The sequence below is a fragment of the Leptopilina boulardi genome, unplaced genomic scaffold, assembly GCF_019393585.1.
Source record: "Leptopilina boulardi isolate dan_hultmark-lab unplaced genomic scaffold, ZJU_Lbou_2.1 LbouV2_90, whole genome shotgun sequence".
In the NCBI taxonomy this organism is placed as follows: domain Eukaryota; kingdom Metazoa; phylum Arthropoda; class Insecta; order Hymenoptera; family Figitidae; genus Leptopilina; species Leptopilina boulardi.
In genome coordinates, this window is record NW_026138039.1 from 796257 (window position 1) to 824162 (window position 27906).

At 28.6% G+C, this 27906-nt stretch overlaps 1 protein-coding gene across 4 annotated transcripts in view; it reads left to right on the forward strand.

The window, feature by feature from the left end:
- Positions 1 to 27906, forward strand: part of LOC127290862 (chloride channel CLIC-like protein 1) — a 175872-nt gene that overhangs the window by 126133 nt on the left and 21833 nt on the right. For all 4 annotated transcript variants that reach the window (XM_051319673.1, XM_051319674.1, XM_051319675.1 and 1 more), the window contains one exon: positions 17797 to 18005. In XM_051319673.1, coding sequence (XP_051175630.1) covers positions 17797 to 18005 — 209 coding nt within the window. The remainder of the gene's footprint in view (positions 1 to 17796; positions 18006 to 27906) is intronic.

Here is a 27906-nt window from a genome sequence, read left to right on the forward strand (position 1 = left end):
TCTCCAGAGTTGAAATCATTTAGCATTTTCTTTGCTGTCCTCCCTATTTCACTATCACCTTCGTTGTCGATCACGTATTGCAGATAGTCTTTGAAATGTTTTGGGGGTTCCATCATGATTTCTTCATCCAATTTTCCGTTGAGGTAAGCTGATTCAATGTCGAATTGCTTAATTTTCAAATCAAGCTTCGCAGCGAGAGATGCCATCAGTCGGATTGTGCTGAAACGAGCTACTGGAGCGAATGTCTCGTTGAAGTGTATTCCAGGTTGCTGGCTAAAGCCCTGGGCCCATAACCGTGCTTTTCTTCTTTCTATTGTGCCATCTGGATTTACCTTGTTTCGCAGAATCATTCGACTTCCTATGACCTTGGAGCCTTCCTTCGGACGTTCTGTTAGAATCCAAGTCTTCTTCTTAATGAGTGATTTCATTTCAGCAGCAATAGCAACGTGCCACTCGTCAGAATCTCTTCCCCTCAAAGCTTCATTTATTGATATTTCAGAAAGGAAGGTTTGATCTTCGACTTCCATCACACTATCTCCTTCGGCACTTGCGGGTTGATTTTTCTCCAAATGAGCACTACTTCTCAATCCGCTTCTCGTTCCGGTTCTCGGCTTGTCATTTGGAGGTCTGACGTTGGATTTGCTTCCTTTTGGTCGTCCTGGCTTCTTTTTGTCTTCCCCTGGTGTTGATTCTCTCATCTCGTCTTCGGTTTCGATGTTAACGTCTCTTTCGGGTTGCTGTTCTTCTTGTATCACAGGATCGGTTACAGTGTTATCATTGAATCCACGAAAGTCTTCTTCGATAGAGTGCCAATCGTCTTCATTTTCGTAGTCACTTGTTTCGATGTTATCATTCGGTGTTGTTTCGTGTTCCAATGTTATAAAACGACGTTCGGTTTCATCTTTGTTGCCTTTTGATGAGATATTTGTTTTATCCTCGTCTGCAGACTCGTGTTGAATTTTTGTGTCCTCAAGAAACTTCACATCCCGGCTCACAATTACTTTTCGTTTTTCAGTTGACCAGACTCGGAACGCCTTTGATTCTTCCGAGTATCCTAGGAACACTTCTTCGTGGCCTCGCTGGTCAAGTTTGCTTCTTCCGGGATCTCGATCCAAATAATAAACTTTAGTTCCGAAGATTCTCAAATTTGACACATCCGGCACAGTCCCCGTCCACGCCTCGTATGGGGTTTTACCGTTCAGACTTTTTGCAGGTAGTCGATTTCTCACATAATTGGCAGTGTTTACCGCTTCCGCCCAAAAATGATTTGGTAACTTTGCATCCATCAACATGCATCTTGCTGTGTCCAAGAGTGTCCTATTTTTTCGTTCAGCAGTCCCGTTCTGCTCTGGGTTGTGTGGCACCGTTAGCCTTCTCGAGATTCCTTTTTGCTTCAGATAATTATCAAATTCCGTGTTGACGTACTCACGCCCATTGTCTGATTGAATGGTTTTGACACTTTTGCCTTTCTGTCTTTCTACCAAGGCCACATATTCTTTAGTCGTTTCGAACACTTCCGCTTTTGACTTCAGGAACCTTATTTCACAGTACTTGGAGTAATCGTCGATAAATTCGATGTAATACTTCGCTCCACCGAGTGATGTTGATTTCATCGGGCCCCACACGTCCGTGTGAATTATTTGTAGAATAGCAGATTCGCGGTTAGATTCCTTAGGGAATGGGGTTCTTGTCATTTTTCCTTTAAGACAAATTTCACAGTCGAAGACAGTTTCAGTTTTTTCGAGTTCCACACCTGTCACTGCACCTTTTCTAACAGCTTCACGAATGTCTTTTAAATTTGCGTGTCCGAATCGTCTATGTAAAATCCCGATCGTTGTTTTACACACTTTTGAATTTGAAACCGCACAAACACTTTCCCGAGCTTCCTTTACGTAGTACAAATTGCCCATTCTGTTCGCACAAAGTTTAATGTCACCTTCTATATCGAGAATTTTTGCACATTTATTGTCGAACACAACACTGAATCCTTGATCCGTGATTTTAGACACTGACAATAAATTAGTTCTTAAATCGGGAGCGTGTGACGTATTCGCGAGCGAAATACACTTTAAATCACCATTCACATTGGCCGTAAACTTCACAATTCCTTTTCCGAGAGTTTCCGATGTAGAGTTGTTTGCCAAATTTAACACTCCGCGATTAGAGTCCGTAATTTCTTGAAAAATACTTTTCTCGTTACAAAAATGACTAGACGCTCCGCTGTCCAAACACCAATTCCTACACTGTTCGGGTTCTGAAACACTTGTCACATTTAAACACAGATCTTCCGCGGTTTTAGCAGATTGACTATTATTATTTCGGTTGAAACGACATTCTGACTTCTTGTGTCCAAAGTTCTTGCATATGTGACACTGAAATTTAAATCGAGGTTTTTGTTCACTTTTATTATTGTTGTTCACTTTCGTAATCACTTGATCGCGTTTATGTCCAGTGTATTTGTTTACCACCATGGCGTCTGAATTTTCGGCTTGTCGACTGCTTTTTCGTGCATCAGTTTCTTCTATTATCTTCGTTCGCATGATTTCGGGAGTCGGTAAATTATCCCTCGACTCAATGGCGCACCTGAAATTCTCGTAGCTTCCCGGGAGACTGTATAGCAACATTACCGTCAGTAGATCTGGATTGATTTCAATCTCCATATCCGCTAATTTATCGACCGTGTCGAAAAATTGATTCAAATGATCTCTGACGTCACTTCCCTCCGCCATTTTTTGTAGTGTGAGCCTTTTTAGCAGCGTAGCCTTCCTCGCCGGACCTTTAGATTGGTAGATTTCCTCCAATCTAAGCCACATTTCTCTAGATGTCGAGCAGTTTTTTATTTGTTTCAGCTCACTCGAGGAGATCGAGAGAATGATATCCGACTTCGCCTTTTGGTCGCCCTTGATCCATGCTTGTTCAGCCGCTCTGGTTGCTTCGTCCTCACCTCTTTCAGGTTTCACTGAGGTTCCACTCGCGTAATCCCAAAGATCGGCTTTTATTAAAATCGCCTGCATTTGAAGTTTCCATGTGTCAAAATTATGTTTGCTGAGGAGTTCAATCCTCGAAAAATTTCCACCGTTCATTTTGACCACACGCGGTTTTCACTTTACACTTAAAGAAACGAAAGTTCTTTTCCCTCACACACGTATGTGTCTGGGCCCATAACCTCTTAGAATGAAAAGAGGGTATTCGAGTAAAGTAAAACGTGATTAATTAAAGTTGATATATTTGGATTAGAACAAGAATCAAAATCAATAGATATTAACCGCATGGATGCGACCAGCGAACTAAACTCACAGCAACTTATGCGTTAATGTATCACATGACATTTCTTAAGTTTCCTATTGGTTCAAAAGTAAAGTGATTTTGCGCATGACATTAATATTTGAAAGAGTGATATAAAATCTTAATAGATCGATACTTGAACAATTTAGTTAAATATAAAAAGATCAGAACTTGTAGTTCTTACAATTGTATTATTAAAATATTGCTTGAATGAAAAAATCTGGTTTTCCAAATCATGACCGAAAGAAGCATTTGGTGGTTTATATACAACCCCAATTAACGCACTATCAATTTTAGGTTGTACTTTAATAAATAAAATTTCGGCTGTAGGATGTGATCTCTCACCACTCGCACAAACCAACGAACATTTAAAACTTTTGTGTACATACAGGAACATTCCTCCACCTCTACGACCAACTCTATCATTTCTAAAAACATTATAGTCATTAAGGGTAATTAAACTTGATGATATATGTGGTGCTAGCCATGTTTCCGAAACGGCAATTATGTGGTACCTACGATTACTGAAAAAATCCTGAAACTCTACAAAATGTGCACGAATAGATTGTGCATTAACATGGCAAATATTTATATTCTTATTTTCGTTCATAAATTAGATAATTGTTTAAAAAGCTGCATTATACAATTCTTCAAAAAAAGGTAATTCCAAAGAGAAAAAATATAGATCACATAATTCCATAATCCATTAAAATATACATAAAATTTATTCTTATATACGTTAATAAATACCATTACTACAAAAGAGCTTAAAAAATACTGAAGTAAAAGGAAAATAATAAAAAATATTATATATATCTCAAAATTATAATAATAGTAATAATATGCATCAAACATTGGTATAATATGAAATTTGCAAAAATTTAAGACAAGCAATAGAGTCACCTGTATTTCGAGAGATATTATTTCCGCAACCAGTACAAGACGGCATGGTTATCGCATAGAAGTTACACGCCAATTGTGAAAGTAATGAAAATGTTTTCAAACTACATGAATTCAAGCCTCAAAGTTTGGGTACATAATCACAATTGCACCTACTTCAATTCCACAGCACTGATAGTAATTAGATAAAGAAACTTTGTGAAAAAATAATAAAAAACTCAAGAGCGATTGACAGTACGTCTTACTCAGCCAGTCGATAAAACAGATTCAGAAAAAAAAACAGAATTGAAAAAATTTTTTTTGAAAATTAAAAATTTGAATAATTTTGTTGTTTTTTGACGAAATTGTCTGTCCAACGAACTCAATTTTTTTATATAAAAAATTTATATATTATATTGCAATATATAAGACTTTATTTAATGTTACGACGGCGATCGATGAGCAAGAACAGTATTACTTTTGCCAAATAAGATATTACTATATCTTGTAAAAATTTAAAAGTACGAAAAAAGTTGAATATTTATGTAATCTCAAAAATATTTCATACACCTTTTAGAATAATTAAAACATATACTTACTTTACAGTTCATTACAAGGCTAAAAACTTTTCGAAAACACGAAAAAATTTAACTGTATTAAATTGAATTTTTTAACGAAACCTACGTTACTTTCCTGGGGGGGGGGGGTTGAAGGAAAATTTACGGTTGTCAACGAGGGGGGGTCTAAAAAGTGTAAAAATCGGAAACGTAGTTTATGCACGACCCCTTATCGTCGAGACAAATTTTTTGTCTACAGTCATACATACATACAGACAAACATTTGTTTAAAACCTATTTTTTTGGCATCAGGGAGTCTTGAAACGTGGAGATTCACTACAATTAGAGGTTGATCAAAATCGGGCAAATGTAATACTTTCTCATTATGATAAGAATGTAAAAATAAATTTTTTATTAAAAATTAAAAAAAAAGAAAATTCGAAATATTATGACTAAGTTATTGTTGTTTTTGTTAACTTAAGGTGGTTTAAACAGAAATAATACATAGTTGCAAAAATTTTTTCAAAATAAAGTAATTTTGCCCTGCATTTTACACATTTTTTGTCTTTTTTTTAAAAAAAAGAGGTACAACTTTTTTTTTGATCGCTATTAAAAAATGTCTAAAGAAAAAAGTGTTTATTTTTACTCGTGTTTTTCAAAAAAAATTGAAAATTTTTTTTTTGAAAAATAAAATTTTTTGGAAATTTGATATTAAAAAAAATTGTGTATCTATGTTGTTTTCATTCCAATCAAAAAATGTTAAAAAGTAAAAGTGTTTCATTTTACCCACATTTTAAAAAAAAAATTGAAAAAATTTTTTTTGAAAATTAAAAATTTGAATAATTTTGTTGTTTTTTGACGAAATTGTCTGTCCAACGAACTCAAGCAAAAATTTTGTGCACTTAAAGTGCAAACCAAATTCAAGGTCGATTACTTAAAATTTACTCAAGTTATCGTCAAGACAAATTTTTTGTCTTCAGACATACATACATACATACTGTGACGTGGCATTTTGCCACAAATACACGTGTAGTTCCACGTGTAACAAATCTTGAAATTTCAAAAATGTTTCAAATTCTGTATTACATGTGTAAGTACACGTGTAGTTTTTTGAAAAAATGACATTCAAATTTAAATACGAACTACACGTGTAATTCCATGTGGCCAAATTTATTGCTATTTTTTATTATTTATTTATTATTATTTTATTATTAGTCAAAAATACCCTTCAACCGAAAGAATTACTTTTTAATAATCTAAAATCGTTTATTTAGAACCAAAGTTACATAACTTTAAAAAAAAGTGAAAAAATTTCCAAAATGCCATATTTTTGTTAATTTTCAAAATTTTGAAAAAATAGTAATATCAAAGTATCGATTACACGTGTAGTTCCACTTGTAACAAATTCTTGAAATTTTAAAAAAGTTTCAAAGTATGAATTACACATGTAATTACATGTATAAAAAGTTTATAAAATATCTGAGGAATATCAAAGTATCGATTACACGTGTAGTTCAACGTGTTACTTGAAATTTGAAAAAAGTTTCAAAGTATGAATGTCACGTGTAAAAGGTTGCGAAATTTTCGTGAGATATTAAAGTATCAAATACACGTGTAGTTCCACGTGTCACAAATCTTGAAATTTCAAAAAAGTTTCACATTCTGTATTACATGTGTAAGTACACGTGTAATTTTTTGAAAAAATGACTTTCAAATTTAAATACGAACTACACGTGTAATTCCATGTGGCCAAATCTACATGTGTAACTACACATGCAATTACACGTGTATTTTTTTAATAGGGAATATTGGCATTTAATGTAATAAAAACTATTGACGTTATAAATTGCTATTTTTTAAATAAATAATACTTTCTAGTAATTATTAGAAAGTATTATTAATGTGATTATAATCACATTAACACTTATTATGAAGTTTAAATAAAATGAAACTTATTATGAAAAACGAGTAATTGTAAAACTAACAATGATGGTTATTAATATTGTAAAATCAAAAAAACAAGAATTATTTAAACATATTATATAAGATATTACAAATATCAGATTTAAATAAAATTTTTATTAATATAAAAATAAATGCAACATTTGCTGCAGAGATATTTGAAAATATTTTTAAATTACCTATCGTACTATTATTCTAATTTGAACATTATACTAAGTTTGTGAAAAAATATGAACATTATAATGTTTCACTTATCTTGATCATGACTGCTTTATATGATATATAAAATAAAATTTTATTTTATAATTACACTAAAACCCCGATCGCTGGGTCGGTTTGGTCATGCTCAACAGATTCCTCTTTTCCCTCCACCCTACTTTACCGACGAACTATGTAAACAGCGACCTAGCGATCGGGGTTTAGTGTATTCACACACTATATCGAACAAAGTTGCAAATGTGGACATAACCTACAATCATGTATGTGCCATAGAAAACTACTGCGCATAAATATTAATAAAATTTATTTATTAATAACATTCTATATTTACAGTAACCTTAAGGGAAGCTTACAACAACCTTACTGTGTAAGCTTACCACAACCTTACCATGTAAACTTACCACGACCTTACTGTGTAAGGTAAGCTTAGCTTTACTGTGTAAGCTTACTGTAATGGTGGAAGTTTTAAGTTGACCTGAAGTTTACTGTAGGCTTACACGGTAACCTTACAAACCCTACAGATATCCTTACAGTAACCTCACATCAAGAAGTCGTCCTATGTGGGATTATTACAAATAAATAATTATAAATAAATAACAATTAATTAAGAGTTATTCCATATTAATTACATTAAAATTGTAACAAAAATTACACTGAGGTAGGAAATGATATTTACTTTCTATCTTTAATTAAGTAAACAATTAATTTGAGGGGAGTAAATAAATTAGTGCTCCAATCTTTATTAAAATAGAATAAAGGCTTTTATTGAAATTAGTAAATTACCGTCGAGGCTTGGTTAATGTGCATACACAAAAAGTATGTCTATACAAATCGAAGACCAAGCCGTACTGAATTTTACAATGGTAGCAAAGACCCTGGAAGGTACAAATACAATTTTTATTCTGGTGGGAGGCGATGAGATGTTTTTCGGAAAGTATGTAAAACATTTTTTAATAGGAAACTGTTTACCTAGATGAGGTAAATTGTCGTCCGGGCGATAATCCGGGTACCGCAATTTAGAATACGTACGAGACTTCTGACGCGCCGTAATAAAACTATAACTCTAATCTTAACAACATCTGCCAAAAAGTAATAAAAGTGAAAGCGTTTTAGAAAAACTAAATTATAATATTTTCTTGAAAATAAATATTAGAAAATCTAAGAAAACAAAAAATAACATTTCAGTCCGCCACAGTACCTCCTCACCAGTCATTCAATTTTTTTACATATTTAAACAAAACAATTACCCATATGACTTTATAAAACACAACATTGACCAAAGAATAAAATTTTTGACATTAAAAAATCGCAATATTTCTAATGACGTAAGTAAAAAAGATATTGATTTCTCTAAAACAGTAGTATTCCCATACGTTCCAGATCTTGTAAAACCTATTTTAAACCTTTGTAAAAAATTAAAAATTACTGTCATTTTTTCAACTCCAACAAATCTTCAATACTCACTACTTTCATCTATAAAGGATAGAATACCTAATTTTGAAAAAATTAATGTTATATACAAAATAGAATGCAACGATTGTAACGGCATCTATATAGGTAAAACCATCCAAGAATTAAAAAAACGAATTTCAGTACACAAGCACACTCAAAAATATAAAAAATGTACAACCGCTTTATGTAAACATGCTACAAAACTACGTCACACATTCAATTTCAATCAAAATAGCATAAAAATTTTAGAAACAGAAAGATTTTATAAAAATATTAATTTTTTAGAAATGTACCACATTGTAAAGAACGATAACTCTGTAAATTTCAAAACCGATATTGACAACCTTAAAATTATGTTATAAAAACTCAGGACACGTTCTCCCACCACTCATAACTGTGAAACGACCTTTATAAAATTTGCATTCTTGTGTAATAAGCCGTATAATAGAAAGACCTAACCTTCAGCTACCTGTCACTTTCTAACAAATTAGTTAGCACATTTTTAAAAAAACATGTTTTTTATTTTTATTGCTACTAATATATATTTTTAAAAAAATGTCTGGAAAAACACTATGTTCGATGGTTTTTAAATGTGCATTGTCTCCATTTTTCTCTGATCGTAAATGCCATGAAAAGGCTCAATACCTTTTTTAAGGTTATATTTTTTTTATATATTTACTTAAAAAAACATTAAAACACTTTAAATGCGGTAAGCTAAAACCTAAATTAATTATACTATTGTACAACGTCCCAAAAATCTTATATTAATTTGTGGATTTTTTCGTAGTCCTGATGAGCTGTGTCCGCAGCGAAAATGCATTAGAAAAGAAATAAAGTCTAACTAAAGAAGAATTTTTGTCACTTTTAATTATTCGGACCAAAGGCCACAAATTTGAAAATAGTATTTGATATATTAAGGTCCTAGAAAAAACACTAATTTACATATTCAAGTAAATCCTGCCTGAAATCTATTAGGAAATATAACTATTTTACCTGAACGTGTTTGACGATGATTATTGTTTATATTATTATCTTTTTCTCTATTCGCATCGCTCCTATTGTCTAGATTTATTTCTATGTTCGTTTCTACAGTTATTTGTTCTTTGTCGTCGTCCTGATTATTAACATTCCTATCATTATTGTCCGAAGTAAAAAATGCATTTTTCCGCTTCTGGAACCTTATCAGGCGACAAGAACTTCTGCTTGCACACGGTAAATTGGTTTATTATATAGTGCTGCATGAGATGTCCTTCTTTTGTTCCTAATATATAATAATCATTGTCAACTTATATAACAGTGGTACTTAAATTCTTCGTATCAGGGTCGACATCAGAAATGGGTGATAAGGTCCATAAGGTGATGTGCTACTTCCAAGGCCTTTTTTATTTTCATATTACAAATTTAGTCAAGTGGTCTTGATAATTTAATATAAATTTGTAATCGTCGTCCGCTTGACTTTGAAGATCTATTAAGTCTACCTGGCATCTGGAATTAAATTCTGCAGCAAGTATTGGTTTCTTAACTATATCTCTCCTTTTGCATTTCGATTTTTTTTGGCAGGATTCACAACGAGATAAGTACAGCATGATCATTTCAATTGTAATATTCACATACTTTTCACTTATTTCTTTTACCATTTTATTTCTTTTACCATGGCCAACATTTAGATGAGCTTTATGAATAACATCAAAAATTTCCTCGTTAAACACAAAATATTTTACACTTTTATTAGTTTCCGTCAAAGGTAGAATTAATTTACTTTCCTTTCCGATAGTTATAAGGTCATAATGTTGTAAGTGTCGATAATCTACAACTGTTTTGTTTTTGGTTTTACTTTTTGCGCTACTCACTTCGTCAATCAATTTGCATTTATTATTATTGTTCATTGCTTAAATATACACAATTTTGCATTTTACTTTTAATTTTATTAGCCGCAAGATTATCAAATTTTTTTTTTATTGCAAAATTATCTACTATTTTTCTACTTGTGTTCGATCAGTCGCGCTTTCAAAATTAAACTAGAAGGAGAAATAAAGTTGACAATATTCTAATTAGAGTTTGTAATTACTTATCAAATTAATAAGCGTATGATTCATATACAAGTAATTCACAACATTCTCCAAACAAGGATGGCCAATGTTTACATTTGCCAATTTTCTTGGTGAATGTACAAAAAATTTTCATTAAGTAAACGATTTTTCACTTCTACCAAATAGACCAGTGAATGTCCATATTTACTGGTAAATGTGGACTTTCGCCGGAATTTGTACTATTACCGTAACAGATATACATACATAATAAACATAAACGATATTGAAATAAAATCAGATTATAATTTATTTTATATTTATAATAATGGACACATTTAAACCCCCACCCACTGATTAACCCCAGCACAACTTCGCCCCCCACAATGATATTTCTTAAATTTATACATATTTACTTCGCAAGACAGCAAATTTTTAGAAATTTTCTAAAATATTCATGAAATCTTTTTTGAATCTTCATGGAATTTTCTAGAAACTTTAGTAAAATTTCTAGAAACTTCATTCAAACTTTAAAAAACTTCATAGAACTTTCAAGAAAGTTTATAAAAACTTTACAGAAATAGCTAGACATTTATAGAACTTTCTAGAAATTTCATAGAATTTTCTAGAATTTCCTAAAAATTTATAGAAATTGTTAGAAAATTAAAGAATTTTATACAAAATTTATAGAATTTTCCAGAAATTAATAGAATTTTCTAGAAATTTATAGTACTTTTAAGAAATTTTATAGCAGTTTCTAGAAATTTTCTAGACTTCCTTTTAGAATGCTTTTATTTAAAGGTCTATTTTTTAAATTATAAACTAAAAAATAATAAGTAAAAATATAATTTAAAAAAATAAATTTTTTTAAAAATAGAATGCTTTTATTATGGCGTCCTAAAAAGTAATAAATAATGGAGAAAAATTGTAGAACTGTTTAAAAGTTCAATAAAAGAAAAAACTTGAAAGAATTCATGTTTGACAAAATTAGTTACATATATCATTCCAAATATTTTTTAAATTCAAATCCAATCAAAAAGATCATGACAGTTCTGAGAATTTTTTGAAATTGATTTTTTTAGGTTCAAGAAAAATTAATTTGTGAAAGCATTCAAAGTTGAAAGAATCCATCCATTGTGAAATTTCAACTTTGAATGCTTTTACAAATTAATTTTTCTTGAACCTAAGAACATCAATTTTAACCCTTAGACTGTAAGGTGGTTTTTGACCTATGTTGACTGTAAAGATGGGTCACTCGTGTCCGGCGCTTTAAAAAAATCGGACAAAATTCATAATATTACATTAACTATCCTAGAATAAGGAACAATCATTATATTGCTGAAATGTTCATTTGTTTAAATAATATATTTGTTTAAACAAACAAAAACACGAAATTTTTTTTTTAAATTATAACTTTTAATAAAATCAATATTTTTTAAAATTTCGAACGGGATAGTAAAGCTTAAGAGTGGTAGTTTGAGGGAAAAAATCCTGAACATCTTTAGAAATAAAAGAAATGCTTAAGTTTTGAGCATAAAAATTATGTTTTTTCAATGTACGTAAAAGAGGTACAAATTACAATAAATAGACATTATATTATTTTTTAATCTTTAGTAACTTTAGAAATTACAATAAAAAGACATTGTATTATTTTTTAATTTTTATTAACGTTAAATTTTTTTTTTCTTACGAAAACGTCATTTTTAAAAAAATAAATAAATAAATAAAAATCATCTAAAAATAAACATCAGAACAAAAAAATAAATTATTTAACGAAAAAAAATCAAAATTTAAAAAAAATACTAGAATTTAACATACAATACTTTACTTAACATTCCACACTTTGGTACCGTCCACTGTAAACATGGGTCACTCGTGCACTTTTTAAAATACGATTGGTATTTTTATTTTTATTTATGATTTTATGTTATTTAGATGTTATTCTAATAAGTATCTAAGTCAGAAAAAAAATATATTCGATTTGTATTTTGAAGATTTTCTTCTATTCGCCATTGCTTCATCCACTATAAATTCAATTTTTTGTATTTTTCGATATTAAAAAATTCATAACTTTTTTATTTTAGCCTCTATTAAAAAGTGTTAGAGGGAAAAAATGTTTCATTTTAGGAGTATTTTAAGGGAAAAATAGTAGAAAATTAAAAAAAAATTGAAAAATTGAATTTTTTTTCAAAATATGAATAACTTTTTTGTTTTAATCTCTATCGAAAAGTGTTAAAGGAAAAAAAAGTTTATTTTTAAGAGTATTTTAAGGGAAAATTAAAAAAATTTTTTTTTCAAATTTGAGAAAAATTGAATTTTTTAAAAATTCAAAATTTGAATAATTTTTGAATTTTTGGACGGATTAGTCTGTCCAACGAACTCAGGCTTTATTTTTAATTGTTGAAAGAGTAAGTATACCAAGTTTTAAAGCCATTCGTTAAGATTTGTTTAAGTTATCGTGGGGACAAAAAAGTGTCTACAGACGACAGACAGACGGACAGGTTTTCAAAACCTACTTTTTTGGCATCAGGAGGTCACAAAACGTGGAGATTCACTGGAATTAGAAAAAAGTCAAAATCGACCAAAATGAATACTTTCTTTTTTATACACTGAGAGACCTTCAGCACCGTAGCCGACTTTCGACAGGCGGCTGCGGAGCATTCTGTTGGTAAGCTACGAGACTATACGTTTGGGCTGCTGCGGTACATTTTTGGGCGCGTGTTTGCCAAAAAGTTGTACAGCTACAAACCAAAGGTGGCGTCCCCACAACTTCGGTGAGCTACTCACCAACATTCTGGACAGTCTCGCTCCCAAAATTGTACCGCCGCACACCAAAACCATAGTGGCGCTGCTGTCACTTACCTTGTTCCGCTGCAGTCCAAAAGGTCTCTCAGTGTAATGAAAATGTAAAAATTGCTTTTGTCAAAATATAAGGGAGGATGGGTCAAGGATAGTTAGTTACTGTTATGCTTAGACGGCTTACTCAAAAATCGCGTTATTCATGGTATATTTGCGTCTTAACACCAATAGATGATAGTAAACATTGGAAGTCAATCTGCCACTATTTACGAAGTCAGGAGTTTATTTTTTGTAAAAAGTCTGTTTTGATAAAATGTCAACGTATTGTTTATCATATTGTTGTATATTAGGGCTTTCGAATATTTATTTACGAAAGTGTTTTCCGGAGTGGAATTTCCTGCTGAACACAAATATCGTATTTATTTTCAAAATTAATTCACGTCGTTCTTTAAAATTGAGAAAAAACTGAAATATGGGCTCATGGGGCAAGGATTGTTAGAGCTATTGCGGCTCGATAAAATCCTGCTAATGCAACTGCAAATTATAAAAAAATGTTTAATTGTTCTTTTTAGGTTGATATACATAATGGTGCGTAATTATATACGGAAAACGAAGCTTATTGACCAAGAAATTGGTGATCATCTGAAGAAAATTGGTTAAATCTCAGATTCTAGTTCAGACGAATTTTTATGCATTAATTAATATTTAGAAAATGTTCAAAACATGTTTTTAATACTTGATATATCAATACTGAATAGGCTAAATCCAATAAGATAAAAAAACGAAAATTTACTGATTTTCTATGACATTTTTAGCATTCGGATTGTTTTACCTATCCTTGCTACCTACCTACCTACCTACCTACCTACCTACCTACCTACCTACCTACCTACCTACCTACCTAACCTAACCTAACCTAACCTAACCTAACCTAACCTAACCTAACCTAACCTAACCTAACCTAACCTAACCTAACCTAACCTAACCTAACCTAACCTAACCTAACCTAACCTAACCTAACCTAACCTAACCTAACCTAACCTAACCTAACCTAACCTAACCTAACCTAATCTAATCTAATCTAATCTAATCTAATCTAATCTAATCTAATCTAATCTAATCTAATCTAATCTAATCTAATCTAATCTAATCTAATCTAATCTAATCTAATCTAATCTAATCTAATCTAATCTAATCTAATCTAATCTAATCTAATCTAATCTAATCTAATCTAATCTAATCTAATCTAATCTAATCTAATCTAATCTAATCTAATCTAATCTAATCTAATCTAATCTAATCTAATCTAATCTAATCTAATCTAATCTAATCTAATCTAATCTAATCTAATCTAATCTAATCTAATCTAATCTAATCTAATCTAATCTAATCTAATCTAATCTAATCTAATCTAATCTAATCTAATCTAATCTAATCTAATCTAATCTAATCTAATCTAATCTAATCTAATCTAATCTAATCTAATCTAATCTAATCTAATCTAATCTAATCTAATCTAATCTAATCTAATCTAATCTAATCTAATCTAATCTAATCTAATCTAATCTAATCTAATCTAATCTAATCTAATCTAATCTAATCTAATCTAATCTAATCTAATCTAATCTAATCTAATCTAATCTAATCTAATCTAATCTAATCTAATCTAATCTAATCTAATCTAATCTAATCTAATCTAATCTAATCTAATCTAATCTAATCTAATCTAATCTAATCTAATCTAATCTAATCTAATCTAATCTAATCTAATCTAATCTAATCTAATCTAATCTAATCTAATCTAATCTAATCTAATCTAATCTAATCTAATCTAATCTAATCTAATCTAATCTAATCTAATCTAATCTAATCTAATCTAATCTAATCTAATCTAATCTAATCTAATCTAATCTAATCTAATCTAATCTAATCTAATCTAATCTAATCTAATCTAATCTAATCTAATCTAATCTAATCTAATCTAATCTAATCTAATCTAATCTAATCTAATCTAATCTAATCTAATCTAATCTAATCTAATCTAATCTAATCTAATCTAATCTAATCTAATCTAATCTAATCTAATCTAATCTAATCTAATCTAATCTAATCTAATCTAATCTAATCTAATCTAATCTAATCTAATCTAATCTAATCTAATCTAATCTAATCTAATCTAATCTAATCTAATCTAATCTAATCTAATCTAATCTAATCTAATCTAATCTAATCTAATCTAATCTAATCTAATCTAATCTAATCTAATCTAATCTAATCTAATCTAATCTAATCTAATCTAATCTAATCTAATCTAATCTAATCTAATCTAATCTAATCTAATCTAATCTAATCTAATCTAATCTAATCTAATCTAATCTAATCTAATCTAATCTAATCTAATCTAATCTAATCTAATCTAATCTAATCTAATCTAATCTAATCTAATCTAATCTAATCTAATCTAATCTAATCTAATCTAATCTAATCTAATCTAATCTAATCTAATCTAATCTAATCTAATCTAATCTAATCTAATCTAATCTAATCTAATCTAATCTAATCTAATCTAATCTAATCTAATCTAATCTAATCTAATCTAATCTAATCTAATCTAATCTAATCTAATCTAATCTAATCTAATCTAATCTAATCTAATCTAATCTAATCTAATCTAATCTAATCTAATCTAATCTAATCTAATCTAATCTAATCTAATCTAATCTAATCTAATCTAATCTAATCTAATCTAATCTAATCTAATCTAATCTAATCTAATCTAATCTAATCTAATCTAATCTAATCTAATCTAATCTAATCTAATCTAATCTAATCTAATCTAATCTAATCTAATCTAATCTAATCTAATCTAATCTAATCTAATCTAATCTAATCTAATCTAATCTAATCTAATCTAATCTAATCTAATCTAATCTAATCTAATCTAATCTAATCTAATCTAATCTAATCTAATCTAATCTAATCTAATCTAATCTAATCTAATCTAATCTAATCTAATCTAATCTAATCTAATCTAATCTAATCTAATCTAATCTAATCTAATCTAATCTAATCTAATCTAATCTAATCTAATCTAATCTAATCTAATCTAATCTAATCTAATCTAATCTAATCTAATCTAATCTAATCTAATCTAATCTAATCTAATCTAATCTAATCTAATCTAATCTAATCTAATCTAATCTAATCTAATCTAATCTAATCTAATCTAATCTAATCTAATCTAATCTAATCTAATCTAATCTAATCTAATCTAATCTAATCTAATCTAATCTAATCTAATCTAATCTAATCTAATCTAATCTAATCTAATCTAATCTAATCTAATCTAATCTAATCTAATCTAATCTAATCTAATCTAATCTAATCTAATCTAATCTAATCTAATCTAATCTAATCTAATCTAATCTAATCTAATCTAATCTAATCTAATCTAATCTAATCTAATCTAATCTAATCTAATCTAATCTAATCTAATCTAATCTAATCTAATCTAATCTAATCTAATCTAATCTAATCTAATCTAATCTAATCTAATCTAATCTAATCTAATCTAATCTAATCTAATCTAATCTAATCTAATCTAATCTAATCTAATCTAATCTAATCTAATCTAATCTAATCTAATCTAATCTAATCTAATCTAATCTAATCTAATCTAATCTAATCTAATCTAATCTAATCTAATCTAATCTAATCTAATCTAATCTAATCTAATCTAATCTAATCTAATCTAATCTAATCTAATCTAATCTAATCTAATCTAATCTAATCTAATCTAATCTAATCTAATCTAATCTAATCTAATCTAATCTAATCTAATCTAATCTAATCTAATCTAATCTAATCTAATCTAATCTAATCTAATCTAATCTAATCTAATCTAATCTAATCTAATCTAATCTAATCTAATCTAATCTAATCTAATCTAATCTAATCTAATCTAATCTAATCTAATCTAATCTAATCTAATCTAATCTAATCTAATCTAATCTAATCTAATCTAATCTAATCTAATCTAATCTAATCTAATCTAATCTAATCTAATCTAATCTAATCTAATCTAATCTAATCTAATCTAATCTAATCTAACCTAACTATTTATGCTCCATCCTCCCCTAGTGTTTTATCCATTATCTAAAAAACTTGTAGAAAAATATTTTTATTTTTGTTGAAAAATCATATGTGTATTTACATTCTACAATCGAAATCAATAATAATAATCAATAGTTTTCGTTTTTTGTGGAAACTATTGATTGTACAAAAAAATGTTTGTATAAAAAATATTACTTTTTTTAATGTTCTTTAACTTGTACAGAGTTTTTCCCAAAAATGTTTTCGAGCCCACCGTGATTGTACATTGTCCAATTTTTTCAGTTTCATTTTACCCCTGTTTCTATCTCCTAAAATTTTTATTTTTTTTAACCCCTTTTGTAATACGGCCTCTCAAATTAATATTTTTTGTTTTATTATTTTTTTTATTTAATTAAAAAATCAATAATAAGAGAACATTTATTAATAATAAGTGGACGATGAGTTTTCAAATTTTAAGCATTTAAGTAATTTTTGAAGTTAATAATATTTATTTATTTTTATAGAAAAACTTGCGTGGCCAATGAGATGGACTGTGACTCTATTACTCTTCATAGGTGTGGCTTTACTAATAATAGTCCTACCATTTTCTTTATTTGGAGGATCTTTAGGATTTGGTATTGGGCCGCTTTTTCATTTTACTTTAGGCCGACAAAAAGAGAAAATACCAGTTTGCGATGTTAAATCGCCTGAGAGAATTGAGTTAATTCGAGAGGTAAATTTCTTTGTTCAAATAAATAAATTATTATCAATTAATATAATACGTGTTGCTATTAAATTACATTGATTAATAAAGTAAAAAATAGTATATTGAGCAACAAGGATCTAAAGGCAAATTGTTATTTTGCTAGAGAGTTATGCTGGGTGATGTCTCAGAGTTTTCTTATTTTTTGTTTATTGGTAGTATTTTAACCCTCCTGCGTAAAAGTTTTCACCCAATAAGTCGTTTCCAAATGCACGCATTTTTCTAATTGTTAAATTTACACATTAACTGGTATCTAGGGGGTTTGCGGGGTTGCTGATTACAAATCTGAAGTCAGATTTAAAAAATTTTGAAAATTCTAAATGGCAGATCCAATACGGAGAACGAATTTTGAAAAATATCATTGGTTTTTCCTAAACCTGTAATTTTAAGAATTTTACGAGTCACTAATTACAAATCTGAATTTTATTTAAAAAATTTTGAAAATTCAAAATATATGGTCCAATATGGTGGACAAATTTTGAAAAAATCATGGGATTTTCCTAAACTTGAATTTCTAAAGGTTTTTCAAGTCGCTGATTATACGAATCTGAAGTCAAATTTAAAAAATTTTGAAAATTCATAATGGCGGATCCAATATATTTTTTCAAAATATGTCCGCCATATTGTATTCAAAATTTTGAGTTTCGAATTTCTGACATCAGATTTGTAACCAGAGACCCCAATAAACCCCAAGATACCCACTTTTACGAAAATACATTATTTTTTTCTTCAATCCCAAATTTTTTTCAAAATACGTCCGCCATATTGAATTTAAAATTTTGAATTTCTGACATTAGATTGGTAACCAACGACCTCAGAAACCCCAATATAACTACCCAGCAAGAAGGAGTGGATTAAGAGACATATTGGCATTGGAAAAAACAGACAATCGAATGCCTTTAAATGCCAATGAATTCCGTTTCTTTCCTGAATCCCCTTTAATGCCCTCTGTAGATTATAACTTGATTAGTTTCAATCCTTTTGAATCCATCAAAATTTTATGTAAAGTTTGAATGCCGTTCAATGCCTAACTAAAAATAAAAAGTTGAATGAAGCCAATGCCATCCAATACTATTTGCTTTTAATCCCTTTCAATTACCTTTTTAAGTATGAATACCCTAACAGATGAATTCTTTTTAATCCTTTTTACAAAACTATTAATTTTAATACCTTTTAATGCCTTGTATGTAAGATGATGTGGAATAGACGAATGCCATTGAATGCTTATTTTGAGAAATTAATTTGAGTACTATTTAATGCCATTCAATATAAAAAAAAGAGTTAAAAAGCGAATGCTAAATAATATTTTTATTATTTATGTAATTAATGAATAGTAATTTATAATTAAATTATTAAAATAAATTTTTAATTGAAAAGTTTAATTCCTATAAAATATTGGAATAATTGTTTTTTAAACATTTAATCACAAAAATAATACATACACGGAGAGAAATCTGCTGCGATTTTTGCTTGGATGAGTAAATTACTTTAATTACATGGCACGACACTTGCATTTTTAGCATAAATTCAAGTATTTATTGTAAAAATAGTTTCTAAGCAAAAAACACAAGTCACGGGTGTTAATTTTGCATGAATTTCACATAAAAACTGCAAAGGGGACATGCCATAAAAGTATTAGATCCTCTCTTATAAAATTTAATATAAAAATAATACTCATACCCATACTATAATAACAAATATATAAATACAATGAATAAATATAATTATAAATTTATACAAATGTAATTAATATTAAATTTTTTAATTGTTTTTTATTTTTAATAGATTCTGTTTTTAAAAGAACAAATAACATTTTAGCTAATAAATATTTAAAAATTTTAGTATTTAAAATTTTCTATTTTACTGTTTAATAAACATTCACTTATTGGCAACAAATATTTTAAAAAAATTTTTAAATAAAATTATTTTAAATTTCGCGGTTAAAAACGCATAGTAAAACACGAGCGTGCGCATTGTGCGTTCCGTTCCTCGGAATCACCAGCATACAATGATTGTGTGTGTGAAATGCTGTGTGTATACGGAGGTAAGATTGTGTTGTATAAATTCCACCTGAAAATCAGATGGCATTCTTGCAAATTTTATAAGAGAGGATCTAATACTTTTATGGCATGTACCCTTTGCAGTTTTTATGTGAAATTCATACAAAATTAACACCCGTGACTTGTGTTTTTTGTTTGATACACTCCATTACATTAAATACATGAATTCATATTTAAATTATTCCAGTCTTAAGCTAAAATTGTATCGAAAAATGACTTATGAAATTAATAAAGACTGCACAAGCAAAAATCGCAGCAGATTTCTCTCCGTGTAGATTTCATAAAATATATTTAACAAATAAATAATTACACAGGTTTGAAAAAGTTCTTTTTAAATGTTTTAAATTTTATTTTGTATAATTACTTAAAATAATTTTGCTTTAAAAATATATGTTTTATGTTGTTTATTTTTATTTATATTATAAAGACATTTTAGCATTATATCATTTTATTTTGTTTGAAAAAAAATTTTTAATTTAAAAATAAATTAGTTCTATATAAGTTTATCATTTTTATTGTAAAAGATACAAATATAAATTTATGAAATCGCATATAAAAATACAATAAGTTTCAAATTCGCAAAATAAGTTATTCAAAATCATTACGTATACAATCAATTTAAAACTCACAAAGTCATTAATTTAAAATTATTTTAAATTAAACTATTGTGCCTCAATTGTGTTTGGAATGAGGCTCCGACCGTTGAAGTGCACGAGGCATTAGAAACAAGGAACCTGGTCGTCCCGGAGACGGTTTTTCGGTGTTCACGTTCGCTTAACGCGCTGGGTTCCTTGTGATTGGTTAATTACAACGGAAAAATTACATTCTGATGGATTCAACTAATCACAACTGACGCGCATGACGCAATGTTTCACCAAAGATATTCACGCAGACAGACGCAGAAGTAAAAGCACGCGCGCACTGCAGAGACAGGATAGGTTGCTTCATACCTAGCCTTACCTTGTTACTTGATAGCAACCGGCGCGGCATGCAGCATGAAAAGTAAATTTTTCGTTGTTTGATTACGTGTTTGTTCAGTGAAATTATTGTTTTCTATTTGAGTTGTGTAAAGTTATAAACGCGTTAAAAAATGTTTGCAAATGTTTTGTTACTTTCTTGTAATTTCAAAAAAAATCTCTCAAGTGAAGGATACAAAGAAGAAAGCATTTGCAGGGAAAAACACGAGAAGTGTTATCGGTACTAGGCTTGAAATTGAAAGTGAGAATAGTGCTAATGGACAAATTGTTTCTGATGTCGATCAACATGAGCTCTCTTCTCAAGAGGATTCGCAAATATCTGCTAATATTGATCCACTCTCTAATGATGATTTACAACAGCTTCTTGCAGACGAAAATGTGCAACAGCTTCCTGCTGACGACAATTTGCAAGAGATAATAGATTTCGAATTTGTTCCGTTTGAACAAAGGGCAGTAGTAACAGAAGAAGTTACAGAAGCGTTACAAGCTTAAATTAAGTTTTTTCGTTCACTGTTTTAAAATTTTATATTTTGTCATAGATTAAATCATCTTTGTTTTATATTTTGTACTACTATATCGAACATGTTATATCACGACATACAACAAAAATTGTATGCAATACCACAAAAGATTTTAAGTCTAGTCAATTATTATTTAATAATAAAAAATAAATGATTAAAAAATATATTTGCCATGGAAAAATATTTCTTTTTTTGTAATTAATTTTAATTTGTTTTTATTCTTTCTAATTTTTATTCTATATAGCGTAAGAAAAAAATGGTATTAGTTGGCATTAGAAAACATTCATGTGAATGCTATTTAATGCCGTTTAATGCCGTTCTTTCATTTATTCCTTTTAATGCCTTTTAATTCCCCATAATACACTTGTAGGGATTCAAAAGTATTCGGAAGAAAACGGAATTAAAAGGCATTAAAAAGTTTCAATACATTTCAATGACATCCTTCTTGCCGGGTACTTTTACGAACATACATTATTTTTTTCAAAATAAGTGCGCCATATTAAATGGAAAATTTTGAACTTCTGACATTATATATTAACAAATATAGAAAATCTAGATTTCCAATTTTATTTATTACAATCCTACACGGAAAGGAAAAATCCATAGAATATTTTAATATTTGTATTGAAAAGTTGGACGAAATTGGATAATTTTATTCTAAATGAAAAATATCATTCACTATTATACAAGTTCTTTCAGCGTGTGTTGTACAGTTAGTTGGTTAGGGTTGCGATCTATCAGTTTTAGGGTGTGCGTTCAATTCCTAGCGTGCGAAGACTTTCTGTTAGGTACGTTATTATTAAGTATAAATAACCGTTAGCGATTATAATGTATATAAGTAATGAAGGAAGAACAAATTATGAGTGTAATATCAAGATATATGGTGCTTCAATAAATTATAATTGCAAATTTTAATAAATTTAATGTATGAAAAAATTACTATACTGTCTTAAAAATGTTTTGAGCAATATGAAGATTCAACAATTTACTATCAAGTTAAATATTTATATAATTTTTTTATACTGATATACAAATAGATTTCGTATTTTAATACAGTATTATAATTTATTTAATATTAATAAAAACTGTAATCATATTAATCTTTATTTTCTTTATACTTTATTATAAGTTATTTCTCTGTTAATTTAAGATACAATATGAGATGTTTTCTTAGAATGACACTTTCATCCAACATTTTAATACTCAGTATTAAAATATTTTTTAGACTTTTTCTATCCGTGTAGGTTCCCAAATTTCAAATTGCAATTTTTTTATGTCTTAAAGTTGATTTGATCAAGAATTATTAGTAGATATGTAAGGGGGCTTCTGGATAAAGCGTTGACTTTAGCTATATCCAGAAGCCCCCTTACATATCTTTGATTGCGCAATATTATTTTTTAAGTTAGGAATGTTGAATGGTTTTTTTATTTTAGCACTTTGTCATTTAACACTGTCTATAGAATTTTGCTTGCAATCAGAGTGCATCCGATTTAAAGAAGATACACTGAAAAAATTTTGGTGCAATAACTGCCCCAAAACGAAAAATTTCTATATTCAATTAACTTCATACTTAATATTTGTAATTAATATTACTTAATATTATATTTTTATATGAATGAAGTTAACTGAATATAGAAATTTTTCGTTTGGGATAGTTGTTGCACCAAAATTTTTTCAGTGTAGATAAAACAGTGTTGCCTTGAAAGTTATCCCTTGACTCAAATTCTAAACGAATATCAACTGGACCACTTTCAAACGATTCATTTTGTTTAGAACAATCAATTACAACTAAGGGGCAAATTGCGAAAATTCCTTTTTTGTTAAAAGTGGCTGAGATTCTTTTCATAGTATACAGCTGGTATACTAGAATTTCGTATACATTTCATAAAGCATAGAATATTGATTTCTATTAATATTAAGATTCATATTACTATCTGGATAACTTTGTGAATTTAAAAATAATTTTGCATCTGATATTTGACAATGGTTAAAGTAACTTGAATTTAATACAGTATTATTTTTCCTGTTTTTCTGAAATCCTAATACAATGCATCTAGGTTTCTCTAACTGTGTTGAAGTTTTTACATTTCAGATATGCTTCTGAGTCAATGGCAGTAAAGCATACTCATTTAATTACCAAGTTCTAAAACTAATTGAAATAGATGGAACCTTTTCAATATAGGTACTTTAATAATTTATATTTTTGAGCATCAGACAAATTGATTTACGGCAACAACCATTCAATTTTTTCAATAACTATATTGAACTCTTCAAGGTGCAACTTGAAAAACTGGATTTAAGAATAAATTCAATGTAGAGATCGCAAAATTTCAACCAATTTAAATTAATTTTTTTTAAATTAAAGATAACGTAATCGACTACATATTAATGCTCTCAAATTTGAAAAAAATATTTTGTTGTTTAAATATTTACTTAACAAAATAAAAAATAATTTTCATGAACTTTTAGAGAGTGATATTTTCCATAAACAGATAAAATTTCATTTTAAAAGTTCATAAATTCCTTCAGCAACAAATAAAATGAACTTTTTTTGTAATATTACAGTAAAAAAACATTAATGTATTTGTTATAAACAAATAAGTTAATCAAATTTTTAAAAGCTGATAAATCTGTCTAAAATTAATTACTTAGGGGTTTTCGAGGTCGCTGATTACGAATATGACATTAGTTTTTCAAAATTAAAAATAGCTGTTCGAAAATGGCGGACTATTTTTTTAAATTTGCTTAAATTCGCCTGAAACTTGTTATGGGGGGGTTTTGGGGTCGTTGATTACGAATATGATATTTGTTTTTCAAAATTCAAAATGGCGGGTCCAATATAGAGACCAAAATTTTAGTAAATCAGTCGGATTTGCATCAAACTTGTTGCTTGGGGGTTTTCAGGATCGCTGATTACGAATATTATTTTAGTTTTTTAAAATTCAAAATGACGGGTCCAAAATCCTATTTCAAGCGATAGCCAGTGTTTTATTGAAGCTAAATGACTTTGATTTTTGAGTTTTGGATTATTCTTCTATCAATAGTCATCAACACGTCTTTTTTCCATGATATTTTAATGGTGTGAAAGTAAATTAATAAATTTTTTCTAATAACTAAAAAAAATTATTTTTCTATAGTTTATGTATGTTATATTACCATACTGAAAATTCTCATGTAGGATCTTAAATAGGATCTCACATAAATTCATATATTAAAATCCACATAAAATCCTATGTGTCATGTAAGAAACTATATAGGATCTTTTGAAAAATCATATAGGAAATTGATACATGATTTGAAGTGGGATTCGATGTAAATTCTTATAAAGGTATTCTTAAGTAATAAATTATGTAAATTCCTATGTGAAATCCTACAATTTTTTCTTGTCACATTTTTTTCGTCAATTTCTTATGTCAATTTCCTTCGTGTTTTCTCATTAAAAAACATACTAAAATTCATTGCTCAATCCTTAACCAGAAATTTTCCTATATCAAATCATACATCAAATCTTTTTTTGATTCTTGAATAAAAAATTATTACAAAAAATCTGACATGAAATCATATTAAAAATCCTCACGTGGGATCATATATATGATTGATTTGAACATAAGAAATCATATAGGATTTCATGTAGATTCTAAAATATCTATATCTAAGATTTTACGTAGAATTATATAAAGGAAACAATATAGGATTTCATATAGGAATTTTCAGCTGGCAGACGACAGTTTATAAAAATTAAAAATTATTTAATATTCTTTTCTCAAACTATTAATGAAGCTATACAAAAAGGGTGGCAGGTAGATGTTGCTTTTTTGGATTTTTCTGAAGCTTTTGACTTAATCGATCATAATATCTTGGAAACTAAATTAAATGAATTGAATCTACCAGTTAACCTCCAAACTATTTTACTCAATTATTTATCTAATAGATCTCATTTAGTTACAATTGGTAATTTCTCTTCGAGAGCATTTACTCCAGACAAAGGTGTTCCACAAGGATCGTCACTGGGTTCTCCTCTTTTTACAATTTATATTAATGACATTACTGATGGAATAAAATCCTTTGTATTAATTTTTGCTGATGATATCAAAGTTTTTCGAATTATTAAAGCTCAACTTGACATAGATATCCTCCAGAGTGATTTGCACTCTATATTTTTATTGTCACAAATAAATAAATTACCCCTCATCCACGAAGTAGTATAAGGAGACGTAACGCCATGCATTCAAAGCAACCCCAAATGCGTGTCCTAGAGTTACCAAGGTTTTCGAATAATGCTCTTGTAGCGCCTCTACTGAGATAAATCGAAATCAAAATATGTCGTCTGCTATCGCGTAAACAACTGTAGTTGACAGCAAAAGTGTTTTGATCACGAAGTGGTTTTAATAAAATATTGTGTAATAAATAAATAATAAAATAAATATTGTGAAATATTAAATATTAGTGAAAGTAAATGAAAGGTACGTTTTTCATTAAGAATTTAATAAATAACTTATGTTTTGAAGATTAAAATTACAACATTTATCATAAATATTACTTTATTTTAGGTTATTCATTAAATATTTGGAGAATAAAATAATAAATATAGAATGTAGTTGCTGAAGCCAAATATGGATTTTACAACATTCAATTTTACAACTAATGATATAATATTAACAATAATAAAACAATAATAAATAATAAAAATTAAATACTGTTCGAGCCGAAAAAAAACTTCGATTTTCTCCATTTTTTTCTTCTTTTGTAGTTATTTTTGATCCACATCCTTTTATAAAACATGACATTTCACTGATAACATTAACAAAGCACAAAGTGCATGCGCGAAACACCGGTTCAAGACAATTTGTCAGCACATGCGAGCACGTGATAAATTTTAATTCTCTATTTCTCCACGCGCGGCGTCCTCATCGCATTATTAGAAAAATGCGTAAACTCTAGGACACGATTTTGGGGCTCACTTTCACCACAATCTACTATGGGCGTTACGTCTCCTTATACTACTTCGTGCCCTCATCATATCTAAGTGTAACATTTTGACTTTCACTAGATTGGAAAAACCGTTAATTGGTAATTACGTCTTAAATAATATTCCTTTGAATAGGGTTTATTCTATACGTAACCTTGGCGTAATCTTTGATTCTCGCTTAAGTTTTAATGAACATATAACAAATTTAGTATCAACTGCATCTAGATCTTTGGGCTACCTCTTCAGGACTTCTAAGAATTTTACTAATACTAAAACTTTAACAACACTCTTTAATTCCTTAATTCGTATACCAAGAATCACCTCTTGCAATAAAGAACCATTTAGCTTGCCCATCTTGCGTAGTGAGTTTGTCCGAACGGATCCTATTTATTTTGCGTGTTACCATCTTAATAGACTCTATGTAACATTAAAGCCGAATATCGACTTATTTTGCTCTACGACTGGTGAATTTACCAAATGTTTGAATTTATACTTAGACGTATTAGAGTAACGTTATTTTATTATTTGTACTGTAGTAGCCCATTTATGGACCTTCAAGGACTGCGGGCGTCGGAGATCAAAATAAATAAATAAATAAATTAAAAATCAAATAATATTACTGCAATTCATCTGAAAATAAAAAAATTGTGCTTTGCAATACACCTTCTGAGTTAGAGTCTCTGGTTTTATAGTATTTAAGACTGATTTCAACTGTGAGAAAAAAAATTATCACCATCTGGTGGCGTAAGAGTGGAACTATGATGATCTACATCTATATTGGAATTTCCCATATAATTTCCTACATAATTTCTCATATAATTTCCGACTTAGTATCTTAGATGGACAAGTAAAACAGTGAAATCCACACATGACATCCCACATAAATTCCTATATGATTAATCATATAGGAATTTATGTGGGATGAGATGAATTCTTCATTCTTTCTTACATGAGATCCTATAGATTTGGTGTCTGAAACTTTAAAAATATTTTTTTATCGAAATGATAAATATCAATACATATTTTTGAAGATAAAGTGTTAAGAAATAAATATCTATTGTGGGCCGGAAAAATTTAAAAAAATTTTTTAAAACAAATTAAAAAAATTCTTTGCTTGTTGAATTCTATAAAATAGTTGAGATTTAAAATGTTTATGGGAATTTTTGGGGTAATTCACAAAAATATATATAGCGCGAACGACATTTAAAAATTTTTATTTCGGTAATTTACGGAAATTTTCGAGGTAATTTATGAAAATTTACGCGGTAATTTATTGAAATTTTGTCTAAAATTCATAAAAATATGTAAAGCATAAATCACAATTAAAAATTATTATTTTGGTAA